Raw genomic sequence first — 19,726 nt, forward strand, 5'->3', positions numbered from 1 at the left:
CACACACACACATTTTTTTACACATGTACATACATGTACACATATATACATATATACAGTTGAACAATGCAGGGAAGAATTAGGAGCACCGGCCATCTGCACAGTAGACAATCCATGTCTATCTTATGATTATATCTGCCCTCCATAAAGTGGTTCCACATCCAAAGTAGGTTGCACGTCTGCAGATTCAACCAACTGCAGATCATATTTTTCGGTAGTATTTACTATTGAAAAAAAATTCATAAGTGGACCCATGCAGTTCAAACCCATGTTTTTCAAGGGTGAGCTATATATGGAATAGTGAATTTAGGCTACCAGAGTAGTACTCATAAAAGGATTATATCACAAGGAATAGATTAGGGATAGGTAGGTAGTCAGATCACTGAAGAGTTAAATGTTTAGCTAAGACGTTTTCACATTTTTATTTTGCAAATAAATGTGGGTCATAAAATGTTCTTAAGCAGAGAGATGCAGTCAGAGCACTGCTTTAGACAGTTTCACTGGGAATACTCATTCAGCACTGTCTACGTTTCTTTGCTAGATGCTGGGAGGTTAAAAGGCAAAAGCCCAGCTCCTGTTTTTAAGGACTTCAGATTTAGTGGGAAGATGAGTTTGAATACAGAAAATTTCAATTCCTCAAGATAATTGCTATGATAGACACATGTCATAGACACAGTTGGAGTTGAGGAGAGAGATCGTAAACCCACCAGAGTAGTCACAGAAGATAATGATGTTTGAGAAGAGACTAAAGAGATGAATAGGAATTTCCAAGCAGACAAGTCTAGGGAGAGAATTCTCCGCAGATGGTATAACATGTACAAAGGCTCTGCAGCTTGAGAGCATTGTAGGTTTGGAGAACCACAAGTAATTAAGTATCGTTAGAAATTAAACTGGGCTAGTAAGTGTATTAGTTTCCTAGGGCAGCCATGACAAAGTGCCGCAACTGATTGGCTTAAGACAACAGAAATTTATTTTCTCACAATTCTCAACACTGAAATCAAGGTGTTGGCAGGGCCATGCTCACTCCAAATGTTCTATGGGAGAATGTGTCCTTGTCTGTTTGAGGTTCTGGTGGTTCTAGGCATCCCTTGGTTTACAGCTGCGTCACTCTACTCTCTGCCTCTGTCTTTACGTGGCCATCTTCCCTGTGTGTCTTTGTCTCTGTGTATTCTCTTATAAGGCTATTAGTCATTGGATTTGGGGTCCACTCTAATCCAGTATGGCTTTATCTTAACGTGACTGCACCTGCAAAGATGCTGTTTCCAAATTCACTTTCACAGATTCTGGGAGTACATAAACTTGGGAGGGATGCTACTCAACCCAGTATAGTAGGTAACATCATGAAAGCCCTTATGTTTCATGCTGAGGAGTTTGGTTTTATCCTAAAGTGAGCAAGAAAGAGTCCTTGAAGAATTTTAGCAGAAGACTGACATGACTTCCATGCCTATGTAGAGAATGGATTGGAGGGAAGAGGAAAGCAGAAGCAAGGAAATTGCTAGGAAGATTATTGCAGTAGTACAGTGGGGGACAGATGAGGACCCAAATTAGTGTTGCAGCTAGCAGTGAAGTAGAGAGATACTTAGAGGCTGTAAATGGAGGTGAGACCAGTTAGCTGGCTGCAAATGGTATTATTGAAAGATAATAAGATTAATTTAGGAAAATAGCTGTGGAGTAGGGAAACAGGTAATACAAACAAGAACTGTGATTGAGGTAGAACAGAGAATTAGGATCTCGGGATTGTTCAAATACCAGCTTTTTTATAAAATCACTCACTTCCCCTGTAATGGATCAGTTCTTCTGTGTTCCCACTTAAGGACTTAAGTCCCCGTGTAGTATTTACTCAGTTCTGCCTTACGTTTTGGATAGTTATTTATGTGCCGTCTACTAGGATTGTAAGTTCCTTGAAAGCAAGAACTGTATCCTTTTTTATATAAGTCTTCTTGCTTTATATGTTTTTCACTTAGTAAATGTTTGGTTTTTCTTTTTAAGATATGACACAGCTGATTACAGTCATAAAATTTTATTGCAGGAAGATTTTTAGAGATTCACTTAGTCCAACTCCATAATTTTACAGTTGAGAAAACTAAAACATTTAGGAGTGAAATGATTGTTTAGTCTCTAGACTGACGTTCTACCATTTTTGTTTTCCCTATAAATTATTAAATAAAAAATAAAAATAAATTAATACAATTAAGTCCAAACTTCTTCATCCCAATAGAGCCCCTCCCTCCTTTTTTTGAAAATGAATTTCAGAGCACTCAGTCTTCTTGTTCTGGAAGAAATGTTAACCTCCCCCCCCCCCCCTTCTTTTGTGGGGAGGTAGTTAGGTTTATTTATTTTTTAACAGAGGTACTGGGGATTGAAACCAGGACCCTGTGCATGCTAGGCAGGCACGCTACCACTAAGCTATACCCTCCTAGAAATGTTAACCTTTGTCATTCTCTGACTGAGTTACTGCCAGGATTCTTTAGCCTCCTGTAATTACCTGTACTCTGTAATTGTATATTCGCTTTACATGATGGGAGTAGTGCTCCATCCTCTCTTTTCGGGGACAGTTGTTCATTTCAGGATAAGAGGACTACTTCATGCATCTAATACTCAGAACTCCTGGCCCCTGAAAGCATCTGTTTGGCTTTATCATGGTAACAGCATGCGACCCTGCCCCTGCGAAGATTGTGTGGACCAAAATGTTGAACCTTCTTTTCACTGATAGGATTATATTGGGAAATTGTGCAAAATCCTGTATGAATCATTAATAAGTTTAAAGTGGAAATAATTACAGACCAAGTATTTGGTCTGATAGTTGTGCTGTTGCTAGAATTAGGAAGCTATGTATGGAGAATTAAATATTATCTAATTATCCTTTAAGAAGAGCCCTTTTTATCATACGTGGGATTCCTCCTGAATTTATACCTTCTCCACCTTGTTTCAGACAAAGATGAAATACATTTTTCTAAGAGAGCATTCCCAGTATGATTTGTTCATTATTAGCCTTCATCTCATTTTGTATACCTACCCCAGGTTCTTCCCTTGTCAGACAAAATTATATGTTTGATTTATTTCCTGTATAGTGGATAGATCAGACAAGCGCAGCCTCACAGAAGGCAGCTTTCCATTCAGCAGGATCGGGGCTAGAGTTCAACTCATGTCGGCAGCAGTTTCGAATCCAGGACCAAGAATTTCAGGAAGGCTTTGATGGTGGCTGGTGCCTCTCTCTGCATCAACCTTGGGCTTCTCTGCTTGTCAGAGGGATTAAAAGGTAAGGACAGAAATGAATCTTGGTGGTAGAAGATTTTGCATAAACTTGATTTAGAATTATGGATTGGAATTCATTTTCCCCAATCTAGGGATGATTTATAATACTCTTTGGCACATAGAACTTTAAGCAATATATTCATGTTACGGACTTGTTTTTCACTGGCTAGCTTAAAAAAAAAAAAAAACAGGTTAGAAAGACTACAGATCCTAGTCATAATAAAGAATAGACTATTAGAGTTTTCACGTTTCGAAGGAAGTCTACTGAAAATGTCTCTTGGCTTTGCCTTTGTAATACAGCACTCAGCAACCTTAATGGTTTGAACCTATTGGAAATGGAAAGTTTTTATGCTTACTTATTTTTATTTAAGACACCAGCCTAACTGGTTTTGTTTTTTTTTCTATACATCTATTTGAGTAACCATAATGAGGAACTATTTTACCACAAATTCCTTTTCTATAAAAAGTGGAGGAAGTAGTGATGGTTAAGTAGAGGTATTATAAACTTACGCTATTGTACCTGTTAGTGATGGTAATAGCTTACTATTCTATGGTTTCACATGTTTATTCTCAATTCAACTTTTTTAAATGTTTTTTTCTTAGCTTTTATAAATGTAAATAGAAAACTGATACAGAAAAGTAGCTAGAAAAAGAAAGATCACCTGTAATTCCACCACCTAGAAACAGCTACTGTTAGCATTGTGGAGGTTTGTTTATATTCTTTTTCCTGTGCAAATTGTTACATAGTGAGGTCATTATATATTTATATTATGTTTTTCTTCTTTTGTTTATCGTTACATGTTCCTTTTTCCTTGTTTTCCCGGTTTTTTTGAGATGTAGACGACATAATGACATTGTATTAAAGGTGTACAACATAATGATTTCATATATATATGCATATTGCAAAATGATTACAACAATAAGTTTAGTTAACATCTATCACCTTGCATAGTTACAATTTTTTTTGTTTCTTATGATGAGAACTTTTAAGATACTCTTTTAGCAACTCAACTATACAATACAGTATTGTTAACTGTAGTCACCATGCTGTATATTATATCCCTAGGATTTATTTATCTTACAACTGGAAGTTTATACCTCTTGGACCACCTTCACTCATTTCCCTCTGGCAACCACCAATCTGTTCTCTGTATCTATGAGATTGGTTATTTCAGATTCCACATATAAGTTAAATCATAAAGTATCTTCCTCTGTATGACTTATTTCACTTAGCATAATACCCTCAAGGTTTATCCATTTTGTTGCAAATAACAGGATTTCATTTTCTTTTTTTTTTTTTATGGCTGAATATTATTCTTCATCCATTTTCTTCACACTCATCAATGGACATTTAGGTTGTTTCCATGTTTTGGCTATTAAAAATAATGCTGCTGTGAATATGGGGGGTGTACATATCTCTTTTTTCCTTCTTTTTTTATCTATTAGAATTTTATATCCTTGGCAGTGTCCTAACTCAAATCAGTAATAATGCCTTATATTTAAATACAGTCTTGGAATTTTCAAAGCAGTACCTCTATTTAAGTAGATCAGGCCAGTATTATTACAATCCTGGACACCTAGGCAGGCAGAGGTATAGTAGCTTGCGCTGAATTGCAAAGCTAGTTCGTGGCAGAGATGGAACTAGAATTTAGGTTTTCAGAGTGCTTTTTTCACTCTTACTGTGTAAGCCTCTGTCATTTCTCTATTTTCCTGAAAGAAGATTTATCAGAATTTAGGAACAATCATTTCTACTTGATGTTTTCATGATTAGTTGTGATTTGCATCCTTCATTAAGGTGCATTACCATTTTTCTCCCCTCTTGAAGGTCAGACCTTCTTGCTTTGACTCCTAATTGTTTCATAATCCATGATTTAGTGCCATTACTCAGATCTCTGCAGTTGAGGTGCCTTCCGTTTCCAAAGTAGAAAAGCAGCTTGCTTACTGCTGTGGGAATCAGAATGTTTACATTTCTCATCCTATTTTGAATCTGTTATTCATATTTTCTCACTGAAAAGAACAGGATGAGCAGTATCCAGCCCACAATCACTAGTGCCACGGAAATAAAGTGGGTGGTTCCGCCGCATTTGTGAGACCGTTTACCCAATAACCTTTTGGATCATTTGGTGTAGAGGGAAAAAATAATATTGATTCATTCCTCATTTATTGACTACCTGGCACTGTTCCAATTCATCTATATTGGAAAACTAAGGATATGAGAAATTCCCTGTTTCCCATTATAAGACTAGTATAAGGGTATCTTATCAAGATATGTTATTTCATTTTATGGGAACTAAATGAAAAACATCTTTTTGTAATCCTTGGAGAGTAGGGAGTAATTAAATTCTCTTGAAGTGCATTTTGTTATTCCACTTAAAGATTCTTTCAAACTAGTTAACAGGTCATTTAATTATCTTCAAAGAACTTTTATAAAACACTTAAGAAAATATAAATGAATGTGGTTACAATTTAGAGTAAAGATGATAGGCATTTTTATTTACATAAATTCTGTTAAATAGTAATTATAAAAATACTATTCGTGGGGAGTTATGTGTGGGTGAGGATTTTTCTGTCATATTAAAGAACAACTAATTAATAAATCTTTCATGACTTAAAGGCAAGGATTTCCATTTTTGTGGGACAAGTTGGATGCCTTGAAAATAGGTTTGGATTGTCAAGGTCCCAAGGCTAGTGAAAGCTCCAAATCTGAGTTACAGAGATCAGGTAAAAAAACAGGAGCTGAGAAAGATGAATTGTCTTTGTTCAGATGATAGAAAAAAACTAGAGAACAGTATTCATACTTAAGTGAAAGGTATTATAGGAGAAATTTTTTCACAAAAAATACCCCTCTTGGTGAGGTATCATCTATAGATTTCTTGATTCAACTGGGTAATTTGTTGTATGTTATCAGATCCTCCAAGACACTAGAATTTAGATTCTTTCTACTGAATTTGTATTTGTTGAAGGGTGGAGGGCAGAAGCTGGTACACCCCTCACAGAGGACGACTTTGGATAGCAGCCACAGCCAAAAGACCCTCCCCTCAGGAAGTCTCAGAACTCCAGACTACATACCGTTTTCTTCGTGGGAAAGGTAACAGCTGTATATTTTTTTAATTTCAGTCTTACTTTGTGGAGAGAAGTCATTGAAGTTCATCTTCTTTCACTTCCTTTTTCCTGTGGGTTGGTTGGCTGGTTGTTTTTTGTTTGTTTGTTTGTTTTTGGCTGAAAGGGACTTTATTTGTATGGTGGCAAATCATAGACAGCTGTTCAAAGCATTAATTCATCAAACAATACAAATAAAAATATCAGTTCCCAACACCAAGAATCAACCAAATAGTCATAATTTTTCCTTTTCTTAAAATTATGAGAGTAAAACAACTACTGTAAATTCTGGGATCTTTAGATTTGGAAGAACAACCACAAATAAGAATTTTTTAATTGGGAGTGACCCAATATAGACATATGCTATTGGATTTGGACAGATGAAAGTTGGATGACTTAAGTGGCATATTTTGGGAATCACCCTAAGCACAGGATCCTAAAAAAACACTTTGACTCTTAGGTGTCTTGGTTTCCTTCCTCTTACTCAGCCATACAGTAGTTTTGAAGGCAAAATGAGAGAATAAGTGCAAAACCACCTTTAAAAGCTGTTAGGAAATCAAACTTTAGGAATCAAGGTTCGTGTTTCCTTAAAAATGCTGTTTTGGCTGATATGACCGACTTACTTTAAATTCGTATTCTGACTTTCTTATGTTTTTTACTACATTTTTATGGTTTTTCTCTTGACATCTCTAGCTTGTTTCCAAAACCCATCACTACCAAACTGCAGTCTGATCCACTTGAGTAGAGTAGAATTAATTTGTTTGAAGTTGTGGAGTCCTTGAACTTCGATGGTATGAAACTAATTTTCCTATAGTTTAGGATGTGGATAGTAGACTAAGCCAGCTACTCACTGAATTTTTTTGCTAAAATACAAACAGTTGTGCCAAATAAAAAGCCTCATTGTTTTCCTTATGCCTACAAGTAGATAATAGAGAAAGCGATTTGTTCAGAATTGAAAACAGATATGTGAGTTCCAAGGTTTTAAAGAGGGAAATTTATCCAATCCTTCCGTTATTCTTGATTCAGATGTGGAGTTTCCCAGTGACTATCCATCAGGTTGTCTCCTGGGTTGCGTGGACCTAATTGACTGCTTGTCCCAGAAGCAATTTAAGGATCAGGTGAGTATAGAGTATTTCTCTTGGATGGTTGCTTTGTTTGCCGCCACAGCTGACCTGTAGAGCCTTCAATTCAGAATATCCTGGAGATAGTAAGGTGCTAACAACCGAATTTGGACATGTGAAGAGAATCTTTTAAAAAGGAAATATTGGGAAGGGAAGACCATGGCAGAAACAAATATTCGGTGATTCTTTGGTTCCTGGTATGTGGAGGACTGGTACATAAACATTTCTGCATAAAAAGCTATTGCCACAATCCAGCTAGCAAGAATAGCTGGATTCTTATCCTTTAATAAAACTGCTGCTTTTGGCAAAGAAACCCTCCATTATTCCTTAAATTATGTCAGTTAGGTGGTGGGAAATGGTAGAATTTGTCATTACTTATTCTGAAACATTTGGTCCAGGCCAGAGTATTCATGATAGGCAAGTATGTTTGAACTCCAGTTGTCCAGACAGTGCCAGGTTTGGGTGTGTGTGAGTGTTTGTGCATACATATGTATGCATTTTTAAAAAAATTTTGATTGCTAAAGATTGAACTGACACAACTAAAGTACATTTTTGAACAGTAGAGGGAGCTGGAAGACTTTAGCTTAATTGGAAAATTCTTGAAATTTAGAGCCTTTTTGATTAGGCTCAGGCTAGGAGGAATCCAGAATGAGAAGGTCCATCCTTGAAGCATGAAGAGTCTTACCTAACCAGATGGTTTTCCTGTTCTTGAATAGCTACTTTTTGTAATAGGGGTTCCCCCACTGTGCTTAAAAAAATGTCCTTTAGCTTATTTTCTCAATAAATTCTTTATTTTCCAGACTTTCCTTTGCCTTTCATTACTGCCATTAGTGTCTGCCTTTTAGAAAAACTGCTCCGGTCCATTTCACTCTCTATCCATTCCTCAAAGATTTTAGCCAATAGTTATTATCCTTCCAGTTTTCTACCTTTCATTTTCCTGGGGATTGCCTCCTCAGCCCTTTTCTAATTTCTTTATGTGTATGAGTACAGTACATGTGTTCTGGTATGAATTTTGACTCCAACCCTTTTGTTCTGCCCTCAGTACCTGATCCAGACCCAGGCAAAACGTGGAGTCCCTTTGTTTTCCACACCCCAATGTGCCTATCCTATCTTTTTGCGGATCTTTTGCCTATTTTGTTTTTCAGGGTCTTCTTTCCTCTCCTCCCTTTTTTTCAGTCTAGAAGTAATAATTGTAAAAATTCCTTATCATGGTGTAGGCCTTTGAGTTTTACAGACTCTCAGGTACAGCTTAATATAACTTAATGTATTATATTTTCTCCTTAGGTTATTTGCATTCTAAAAGAGAACCCAGGAGCATCTGGCAGTGTGGGTGATGGGATTGGCTTTACTTTCTCATTTGTCAATTAATCAGGCCACCACTTGATCCAGGTCAAATGATTTCAATAACTAGACAGTTAGCCAGTCATCTTTCTGCCACAGATTTGTGTAGAGAAGGGTAGGGAGCTGTAATCCTAGTGTATGGAGTACCACAAGGCTTACAGGAATTAGAAATCTATTTAACAAAACAAACCTTTCTGGGTTCTCAGGGGTACCTCTCTTTCAGGTCAGCATGGTAGTCCTCCTTGAGCTTATTCTGTCTTTTACACAGAGGATGCTGAGGACAGCACATATAAGTAAAGGAATTCTCCCATATGCTCCCAGCTGGAGGTCCTGGCAGCTCTTCTTATGAATTTCCCTGATGTGTGTATGACATTAGAATACCCCAAAATGCCAGAAGCTACAAGACTTCATCAGACACAGAAATCCCATACCCATTTTTCCTGTGGTCAGCTTTTCTATGGCTTTTCCCATTATTTCTTTTCTGTGTGTGAGGCTAGCACATGAGTGTCTTCAGAATTGGTATTAGCCATATTTGGAGATTATTTATTGGGTAAGGATCTTACCTCTTTCAAAAGTTGTAGCTTTGGTACTTGGCTGTCTTTTGGAAAATGTCTCAAGCACCTTTGGTAGTCTACCTGTGTCTGTTTGAGCTAGAGTTCTCTGATATAAGTACTGTGATTGCCTAGTCTGTTTTACCAGTGTTATTCTTGCTTTTTCAAGAATGAGTTGAGAGTTTAGGAATAATAGCTGTTCTTGGCCTTTCTTTGATAAGTTAAAATATACTAAACTTTCACTATTTTTGGCATAGTGAGATCATTTAGTTCCTTAAAAAAAAAAGAAAGAAAAGGTTTTATTAGTGGTTGTTTAAAATCAAGTGCACTACACTGTAAGTGGCTTTAAAAAATATGTGCTTAAAATGCTTTCCCCTGAGCTAAGAACTCGTCTTCCTGTTATCTTCTAAGAGTGATGTGGCTGGCATGGCTGATTTGTGCCAGAAAAAAATCCTGCTTGACCGTCAGTCCTCTTGAGTAATGGCAGGGGATCAACCTAGACAAGGTAGGAGTGATACCGAAAAGGCTGTAGGCTCAACTCAGGAGAGAAAGGTAGATGAGAGTCATCTAGTTAAAACTTCTCCTGTATTCCCCTGGAAGGAGCCCGTGCCTTGCCAGGGTTTTATCTGCCCACAGCAGATGTAAGCTCTCAAAAACAGCAGGGAGGATGTTGACTGCAACAATGCATCAAGGCTGTGGTTTGTAACCTCAGTAGTAAGGCAGTTAAAACTTTTTTTTTTTAAACACAGACATTTTGATTGCCAAATCCATAACCATTAGCAGCTGTGGTTTGAACAGTTCTCTAGACCTAACAAGTTTTCGAACAGAAAAGTTGAGTTGGTGGCTTTTGTTTCTATGCATCTGTATTGGGTTTGTGCTATTTATATCTCTGTCTTCGATAGAAAAATCTGATTTGTCTGCTATCTCCTTGGTCACTGATTATTCTACCTCTCCTGTATTGAATCCATTCCTCTCCTGCCAGCTTACTGACCCTTTAGTCCGTTTGATCTTAGGGCTTTTGTAATAGCCAAGATCCTGTACTGAAGGAATTATGCTGAAGCATTTCTGCTACTGGGTGCCTGTATAATTGACATCAGCAATAGAATTAGAGTTTTCCAGTGGGGAGGAGAGTATTACTTGTTCCTTTTTAGATAAGAATGTCCATGCAATAGAGATTTGCAGAAAGATTGCATATAGCACTTCATGTGTGGAAATCATCAGCTTCTATTCACAAAAGGATTGTTTGAGAGGTGAGAAATTAGAGAATGAAGGAAGTGATAGTCTGTATTCAAACCAGGCATTGGCATTGAAAAATGCAGTCCCCAAATTCTCTTTGAAAATATGTGAAAACGTTCTCTCTGTTATATGGAGAAAACCTGCCAATTCATAGACCTAAAGTGTATGTATATTCCTTAAGGGGTCTGATCTGAGACCTGACAAAGAGGGGAACTGTATGTCTGCAACAACTAGCCTAACCCTAGGCAGGTCTTTAATATCACAGCTCATTTGAGTGAAACAGAGAATGTATTTGCAGAGTTCTCATGAAGACTAGAACATTTACTTGAGTTTCTAGGTCAGACCAGACTGTCTATAGAGTTGTTTGCAACCTGGGTATCAAGTGCCCACTTGATGAGTTGAGGAAAACCATGTACATTAAAAAAAAAGTAATCCAGGAAGCATTATGCTTTCTGCTGTACTGATCTTGAAGAGAGAAAGGGAAATTTAACACTTTTCTGTGCATTTATGTAAATTCTTTCATGTTTAACTTTTCATCTGGAAATGAACACATAATTCTTAAGATTTTCTTAAGTATTTTATTCATCAGTAATTACTTGAGCGCCTACCATAAATCAGACATTGTTTTAGACACTAAGAGAAACAAAAAGATGAATCAGCCATGGGTTCTGTCCACAAAGTCTGAAAGACCACTAGGCAGATAAGATACGTACAATGAAATACAAACTAAAAAGCAAAGATAACTCTCTTAAGAGAAGTAAAGACTGCCTCTGAGGAATTAAAGGAGGGCAAGTTTGGGAGGAATCTCCTCCAGCTGGGAGGGATCCCAAAAGACTTTATTAAGAATGTGGCTTTTGAATTAGCCTTGAAGGATAGTAATAATAAAATCTATCACTTTTTGATCAGTTATTATGTGCCAGACCTATTATGTATGTAATTTTCTAATCCTCACAACAACTCCAAGCAAGGAATCATTACCCTTCTTTTAGAAATGAGAGAATTTAAGACTCAGAGCTAAAATGACTTGCATATAGTCAGTAAATGGTAAAATTGGGATTGCTGTTCAAGGCTTCCTGTTTGGGCGGTAGAAAAGCGTGTTCTAAGCAGAGGGTGTAATGTGAGGTGGAAAGTCATGGGTTCTGTATGGAGAATAACTGGAGAATAATAGCAGACCAATTTGTTGAATGGGAAGGTGTGTTGTGGTCAGAAGGTAGATAGCTTTGAATGATAGGCTGTGGAGGTGAGACATTTTTCTCTAGTCAGTTTTGAAGGTCATCTGAGCCTTTCTTGAGGAAGATGAATCTGGTAGTAATGTAAAAGATGGATTGCGGTGGAGAGACTGAAGGTGGGATGTCTAGTGAGAAGGCAATTGTCATCCAAGTTAGATATATTTTTTTAAATCTGTTCTAATTAGACAGGAAGAGGAACAGGTGTCAGGTTTTATGTAGGTAGAGTCAGTCACTCAATGTGACACCTTCACACCTTCACTTTATCTGTAAATAAACCCAGGCTTAGAAAGCAGTCTGCTTGATCTAGAAGGAATCTGCTGTAGCTTTGCAGTCTTGCTATCTTCTTGCAATCTGTTGACGGCATCTTAGTTTGTTATCCAATTTACTGTATGAACCAGGTGGCAAATTATCTCCTAATTTAAAACTTTATTGCTCAGAATATTATATAAAATCACACATTCAGCAAGTATTTATTGACCATCTGTCATGTGCCAGGCACTGTGCTAAAAATTAAGGATCCACAGTTTTAACAATATATTTCATCCCCTCTCGATCTTTTCAGTCTTCTAGAAGAGACTGATACAAGAAAACTAAACCATGGTAATTATCATATGATCAAAGGAGTGCACAAAGGAGAGGATCTAACTCCTGACTCACCTTGGCTGGAGGCAGGGCAGGGAAGGTTAAGGCAGCTTCTAAAAAAGGCAGTCCCTGGAGAAAGAAGACTTTATATCTCCATCCATATACCATCTTGTATCATGTCTCCATGTTCTTGTCCACCAAGAGAGTTCTATTCGTCTTTTGAAACAGCTCAGGTGTCACTGTCTGTGTAGAGTCTTCCCTGACCTCAGCCATTTGGATTAATCACTTCCTTCTCTGGGCTACTATGTTCATGTTTCTATTATTACATTTTAAACTATTTTTTTGTTAATTATATGTTTGCATGTAAGTCCTTTAGGAGCCATCTATGTCTTATTCATCTTTTTACCTCCAGTATCCTAGCATGATACATGCTTGGCACATAGTAGGTGCTCAATAAATGGTGGTGACAGTACTTTGAGAGGCAGGCGTTGGTTGATATAAGAAAAGCCTTAAATACTGTGTTGAAGGAATTTGACTTGTATTCTGAGGGCAACCACATAAGTGATATAATAAGATAGTAAGATGTACATTTTAGAAAGATTGTTCAGGCAGCTGTAGGAAGGCTGGACCCGATGGGGCAAGCCTGAAAACAAGTAGGTGATTTAGGAAATTATCCTGTTTGTCCAGGTGGAGGCATGATGGAGGCTTGCAGTAGTGTTCTGGCAGTTGAGTTGGAAAGAAAGGAATAGATGATTGAAATATTTGGGAGGTAAAGTCTATAGGACTTGGTGATTTGATTGGATATGAAGGGTGAGAGAAAGAAGTCTGGGATAAACTTGGTGGGCTTCTGGCTGTGGTGAGTTGGGTGAATGATAGTACTGTTAGTCTAGACAGGGTATACAGAGGAACAAGATTTTCTTTTAAGGTAAATGACTTTTTAAAATAAAGGAGCTGTGGCAAAGGAAATCTGTATAGTAGCGGTAGAGGAGAGATGTTCTGTAGTATGTGACTGTTGTATAAAAAGCAGTTCTATGATTTTTCAGTTGGACTGTTTAAAATATTTTAATCTATTTTGTTCTAAAAGACATGTTTTTTTCAAACTAAACCCATTATCTTCTTTTTTTTTCCTTTTTCAGTTTTATTAGGTAGAATTATCACAGTTTGACTGCACATAGACATAATATTGCATGTAAATACATATTTACAATATACTGCATTTTTTTTAGTTTACATATATGTTCTGATCATCATTTCTAAAAACAGATTAGAGCTTTAGCTTTTTAAACTTACATAGTTACCAAAGGAATAAAGCCAGCCACAAAATAAGAATCAACAGAATGTAGTAATCAAATCATAAAGGACAGTCAAATGTGCTTACACATATTCAAGAAATCAATCACATAAGTTATGAATAAGTAGTTCATTTGTGTCCTTATTTTTTAATTTTATTATTATTTTTTAGATTCCACATATAAGTGATATCATATGGCATTTTTCTTTTTCTGGTCCACTTCACTTAGAATGACAATCTTCAGGTCTATCCATGTTGCTGCAAATGGTATTATTTTATTCTTTTTTATGGCTGAGTAGTGTTCCATTATGTGTATGTACTACATCTTCTTTATCCAGTCATCCATTAATGGACATTTGGGTTGTTTCCATGTCTAAAAGACATGTTATTTGATAAGGGGACATTATTGCTGTTAATAACACTATATATTACTTGATAATGATATGTCAACTCATGTCAAAGGTTCTCTGAATTCTTCCTCAGAATAGTTGTCCTCAGTTGAGTCAGACCAGCCACTGGTAGATAAAAATCTGAAACTGGAAGAACCCTTAATGCCAGAGGAATCTTAGCATTCTGAGGTGTTAGTCTCAGGGTAGATTTCAATGATTAAGGACCTTATAATGTAGTATCTTTAATTAAGAGCAATTTTCTTTTGATTTTCACTAGTTTAGGTTGATGTAAAAGCCTGCTGTATAAAAATAAAGACCAAAAATAATTGCCACGAATGGATGATTCCCATTTAGGTCTTGAAGAATCAGAGCAGAAAAGCTATGAGGTTAATTTTAGAGAAAATATAAGTCCTTGGGTTCTTTTGTGTGTGGAGGTTCCAGCACAGATAGGATTCCAAAGGGCACAGAAAGCCATAGTAGGAATTTTATTGTCAGTAGGAAGAAACCACGAAACCAGTGCCGTGTGGCTTCAACCAGATCATCTTCCACAAATGGCTATAAGACCCAAAAGCTGCATATTACTTTTTCATTATTCCTCTCACCTGCATATGTGAATGGAGCATTGAGCTGAAACTCTCTGTATTTGATACTAGGCCCATGATTTGAATTGGGTACTGGTATGTGGGAGTTCAGCTATCCCACTTTGATGAGTATGTTACTCTGATGTGAGAAAACTCTTACAGTCCAGTGTCATGGGGCCCGCAGTGCTAGTTATCCTGTGAACACCTTGAATTGCTTTGAAGGAAAATGTAAATGAGAACTATTTATCAGAGAACACAGTTGCTTTCAGGATATGCTTCTTTAGATCTGTTGTGCTTGTGGCCTTTTTTATCAGACTCATTTCCTTCCCTCTTTCTGAATATTATCACTTCAATCTTCTTGGAGTTGGTTTTCAGCTAACTAGATTTCAGAGCCTGATTTCATGTCCAGTCTCGTTCTCCAAAGTTTAAACCATGAAAACCTACAGCAAATATATGTTCTTTGTTAATGAGTTTCTTAACTGTTTGCTTTAGCCGTTAGTCCTCTGGAGACAGGTACAAGATTTACATATAGGTCATCTGGGGATTTTCATGAAGAGTGACATCGTTTAGGAGTATCTGATCATTTCAGTCCAAGGATTAAAAAGAGGCTGGCAGAGTTAGGGGAAATGCCCACTTGGCTCTGAATCAGTAGTGGTTGCCAAAAACTGCTAAACTTTTTTTGTCTCTTACAAAAATGGCAAGAGAAATGTTTTCTAGATGACTAGTGAATAATTTTCCTCTGGAGAGGAGAAGAAAATGGTTGTTTAGTAGTTAATTACCTGTTGTGTTAGACAGCTATGAAACTTATGAGGCATGAAAGAAAGTAAGCCCGCCTCCACCACTCATCAAGCTGGAAACCAGGAATCATGTTGTTGTAGGCAAGAACAGCAGCAGTGTCCTGAGGAGTCTGGTGCTGAACTTGAACGGTTGCTTTGAGTTATTTGGTCTTATAACCCATATTCCCTTTGCTGTGTGTTGTGCTCCCTCAGTGACCCTTAATCTAGCATCCTTTCTAAGTTGGATATGGCATCCAGAGTTTACCTCTGTTCTTCACAAGTATGAACCTTCCTTTTCTTAATTAACTCTTTCTCTGCATCAGCCGCATTTTATCTTTTGACTCTCAAACCAAAAATTCCTCTTTGGTAAGTCTCTGACTTGTTGGTGTTTAATGTGGTCTGCAGTGTCCAAGACTAACTGGGGAGATTATGCTTTCTTGGAGGCACTGAGGCTCTGCCAAGATGACTTTAATGCATTTTACCATGAAAAATAAACCCTTCTCCCAATACATAGGCCTTACTTTTCTTTATTCTTCATAGGTTTCTTTGCTTTTCAGTTCTGTTTCTTATAAGTCTCCTGAAGTTTAGTGATGGAGCTTGGGAAAGGGATATTCACAGGAAACTTGGATTTAAGGATTCAGTTGGGAAAGTTGATTTTAGCTGTTGTCTTTATTGTGAGGCATGAATGAACAGCGGACCTCTTGTTCTGTAATTTCATTTATCCATCATTTTTCCCATTATTTGACATTTCTTACTCTGTTAATATATGTCAGGGTAGTTTTTATTAAACACAGGGCCTTATTGGCCACCTGCCAAGACACAAAATTTCTAATTTAGCTTAGGGATAACAGATTACAGAATAACACCTGTTTTATCCAGAGTTTAGTTCTAAGAGTGTCCAGCTCCCAGCACGTGTGTATTTAGCATGGTTAAGATAATATAAATGCACAAGTTGTTAAATTTCTTGTTCTTTCATCCAACAAATATTTATTGATTGCCTGCTGTGTGCCAGGCATGATTCTAGGTGTTAAGGGGTCAACAAAACAGGCAAAAAATCCCTGCCCTCATGGAGCTTTCATCCTGGTAAGGGAAGTCCAAATTAAGCAATTTAAATAAGTAAATTATATAGTATCAGATGATGGCAAGTGCTATAGAAGAAAATTAAGGTAGGAGTTGAGGATTAAGTGTGCCTGAAGACTCACTATGAAGTTGACATTTAAACAAGATTCTGAAGAAAGAGAGAGGAAGCCATATAGATACCTAGCAGGAAGAAAGTCCCAGGAAAAGGGGGTGGGCAAGTGCAGAGATCCAGAAGCAGGAACAACAAGGAAGCCTCTGTGGCTGGAGTAAAAAGTTGGGGTAGAGTAATAAGAAAAGGCTTCAGAGAGGAAATGGGGCCAGATTGTCTAGGGACCTGTAGGTCATAGTGAGAACTTAGGCTTTTATTCTGAGATGAAAAGCCATTGCAGAGTTATGAGCAGAGGAGTGACCTGATCTGATATATTTAAAAAAAAAAAAATAGCTCTGACTGCTATGTTGAGAACGGACAAGAGGGAGGTTAATGGTAGAAATGGAGAGACCAGTTAGGGGTTTATTGTGGTAATCCAGGGAGACATTGTGACGGCCTGGACCAGGGAAGTAGTCATAGAAGTCTTAAAGTGGTGAGATACTGGATATCTTTTGAAGGTAGAGTTAACAGGATTTCCCAGTGAGTTGGTTATAGATTTTTTGGCCTGAACAACTGGAAGGATGGAATAGCTGTTTATTTATTTTAAAGGGATGAGTAAGAGAGGAGCAGGCTTGGGAAGGAAATCCAGGACCTTGACTTTTTTTTTTTTTTTTAATTTTATCTTTACTGTGGTACATATACATAACGTAAAACTTAACACTTAAACCATTTTTAAGTGTACAACTCAGGGGACATTAAATACATTCAGTGTTATGTAACCATCACCACTATCCACCTCTAGAACTTTTCATCATCCCAAGCAGAAACTCTGTGCCAATTAAATAACAACTCCTCTTTCTTTCTCCCACCAGCGCCTAGTAACCTCTATTCTACTTTCTTTCACTATGATTTTGTCTATTCTAAGTACCCCATATAAGTAGAATCCCTTTGTGTATGGTTTATTTCGCTTAGCATAATTTATTTTCAGGGTTCATCCATGTTGTAGTATGTGTCAGAATTTCATTCCTTTTTAAGGCTGAATAATAGTCCGTTATATGTATATGCTATATTTTGTTGGTCCATTCATCTATTTATTGATAGACATTTGGATTGTGAAAATGATTGGCTTTTGTGAATAATGCTGCTCTAAACATTGGTGTACCAGTATTTGAATCCCTGCTTTCAATTCCTTTGGGTGTATACCTAGAACTAGAATTGCTGGATCATATGGTAATTCTATGTTTAACTTTTAGAAGAACCACAAAACTGTTTTCCACAGCAATTGCACCATTCTGCATTCACACCATCAGTTCATGAGGATTCCAGTTCTTCACATCCTGACCCATGCTTGTTATTTTCCATGTTTTTTGTTTTTATAATAATCATCCTGGTGAAGGTAGAGTGGTATCTCTTTGTGGTATTGACTTGCATTTCCAGGACTTTTTTTTATTTTCGTTTGATTGCAATTTAATTGACATATAACACAGTGTTAGTTTCAGGTTATACAACATAAAGATTAGATATATGATCCATATAATGCAAAATGATTACCACAATAGGTTTAGTTAACACACTCTCCTCTCTCCATCACCTCTCATAGCTACAAATTCAGGACCTTATTTTTTTAACTTTGAGACTGAAGGAAATCACCAAGGTTGTGAGTGTAGAGAGAGAAGAGGTCTGAGGTCTGACTCTTGAAGTACTCCAACAGGGTGGGGATATGAGGAGCAGTCAGTGAAGAAGCAAAATCAGGAAGAGAATGGTATCCTGGAGGCCAGATGAGGAATGCGTTCAAGAGGGAGGGAGAGAAGAATTCTGTCAAGTTCTCCATCTGTCGCATAAGATGAGAACTGAGAATTGATCATTTGATTTGGCAGCAGGGAAATGAATGATGACCTTTACAAGAATAGTTTAGGTGGAGTGATGGGAGTGAAAACCTGTTTATAGTGAATTCAAGGAAAAGTAGAAGGAAAGGAATTTGAGGGAGGGTGTACAGATAATCTTAATGAATTTTCTTATAAAGAGACTCTGAAAAATGGGGTAGTAACTGGAGGAGTATGCAGCATCTGGGGAGTTTTTGTTTTATGGCAGACATTACAGATAGTATGTTTGTTAATGCATTTGATCCAGTAGAGAGAGAACATTTATTCATGTGGAAGAAAGAGGGGAAATGGCTTGCAGTTTTGGAAAAGTATTGCTGTGAAGTTCAGGCAGCTTTGTCCTCTGCCTTGACACTCTATGACACAGAGAAGAGAGAGCAGGGAAATGGAAGAGATGTGAACTGTGACTGTTGCTGCTTTGGCCTCTGTAGAATTAGGTTTAAAGATCTTGATGGCAGCCTCTGGTTTTATTCATACTGAACTAATAGCTGGATCCTGCTTTTCTTTGAGTTCTAAAGATCCAGGGGATAAGGAAAGAAGAAGGTTTACCCTTCCATCTTTAGGCTTTCTTTTCTACCATGAACATTTTGACCCTGCCTGTGAATATAATTGTGGCTGATACTTGATATTAAGCTGTGTTTTATCAAAGTACACGCCACACCTGTCCCCCACAAAAGCTGTGGTATGTGGGCAGGTCTAAAAGCCACTGAGAATCCCTTCTGTTTTCTTCACAGTATTACTTACCACCTAGGTCAGAGTGGTGAGTAAAGAAGTTTAACTGTTTATGCTTCTACTAGTTAAAGAAACATTTGAATTTTCTTACGATTTTATTGAAACCTCCATTTCTACTTTAGAGCCTTAGATCTTCAGAAGACACATCTTAGCAGGTGAATGAGAGTGGAAAATAATTTCATACTTTTGATGGTAGTTACTAGGAGAAAGGCTCTTTGGGTAATGAAGTCTGACCTATAGTCATAATTAGCTTATGAGTTTTATTTATCGAACATGACAAACACGAGACGTCCCAAGATAGGAAATAATGAAACACCAGGTCAGTCGGGCATTGCTAGAGAGCACTTTCTGCCAAGCCCCATTTGTTCCTGAAGTTATGATTATATGGCCAGATAGTCTTGCTCCATGTTCTCTGTCTGTCTTTGTAGAAGGAGTAAAAGTCCTAAGTGTTCACACAGATCTGTTCTGTGATACGAGATCCGAAGGAGGCTTCTA

At 37.3% G+C, this 19,726-nt stretch overlaps 1 protein-coding gene across 1 annotated transcript in view; it reads left to right on the forward strand.

The window, feature by feature from the left end:
• TRIP4 (thyroid hormone receptor interactor 4) overlaps positions 1 to 19,726 on the forward strand; it is a 46,843-nt gene that overhangs the window by 20,323 nt on the left and 6,794 nt on the right. The window contains exons 9-11 of the mRNA XM_031452838.2: positions 3,072 to 3,259; positions 6,219 to 6,343; positions 7,381 to 7,472. Coding sequence (XP_031308698.2) covers positions 3,072 to 3,259; positions 6,219 to 6,343; positions 7,381 to 7,472 — 405 coding nt within the window. The remainder of the gene's footprint in view (positions 1 to 3,071; positions 3,260 to 6,218; positions 6,344 to 7,380; positions 7,473 to 19,726) is intronic.

Source organism: Camelus dromedarius, chromosome 5 (assembly GCF_036321535.1).
Source record: "Camelus dromedarius isolate mCamDro1 chromosome 5, mCamDro1.pat, whole genome shotgun sequence".
Classification (NCBI taxonomy): domain Eukaryota; kingdom Metazoa; phylum Chordata; class Mammalia; order Artiodactyla; family Camelidae; genus Camelus; species Camelus dromedarius.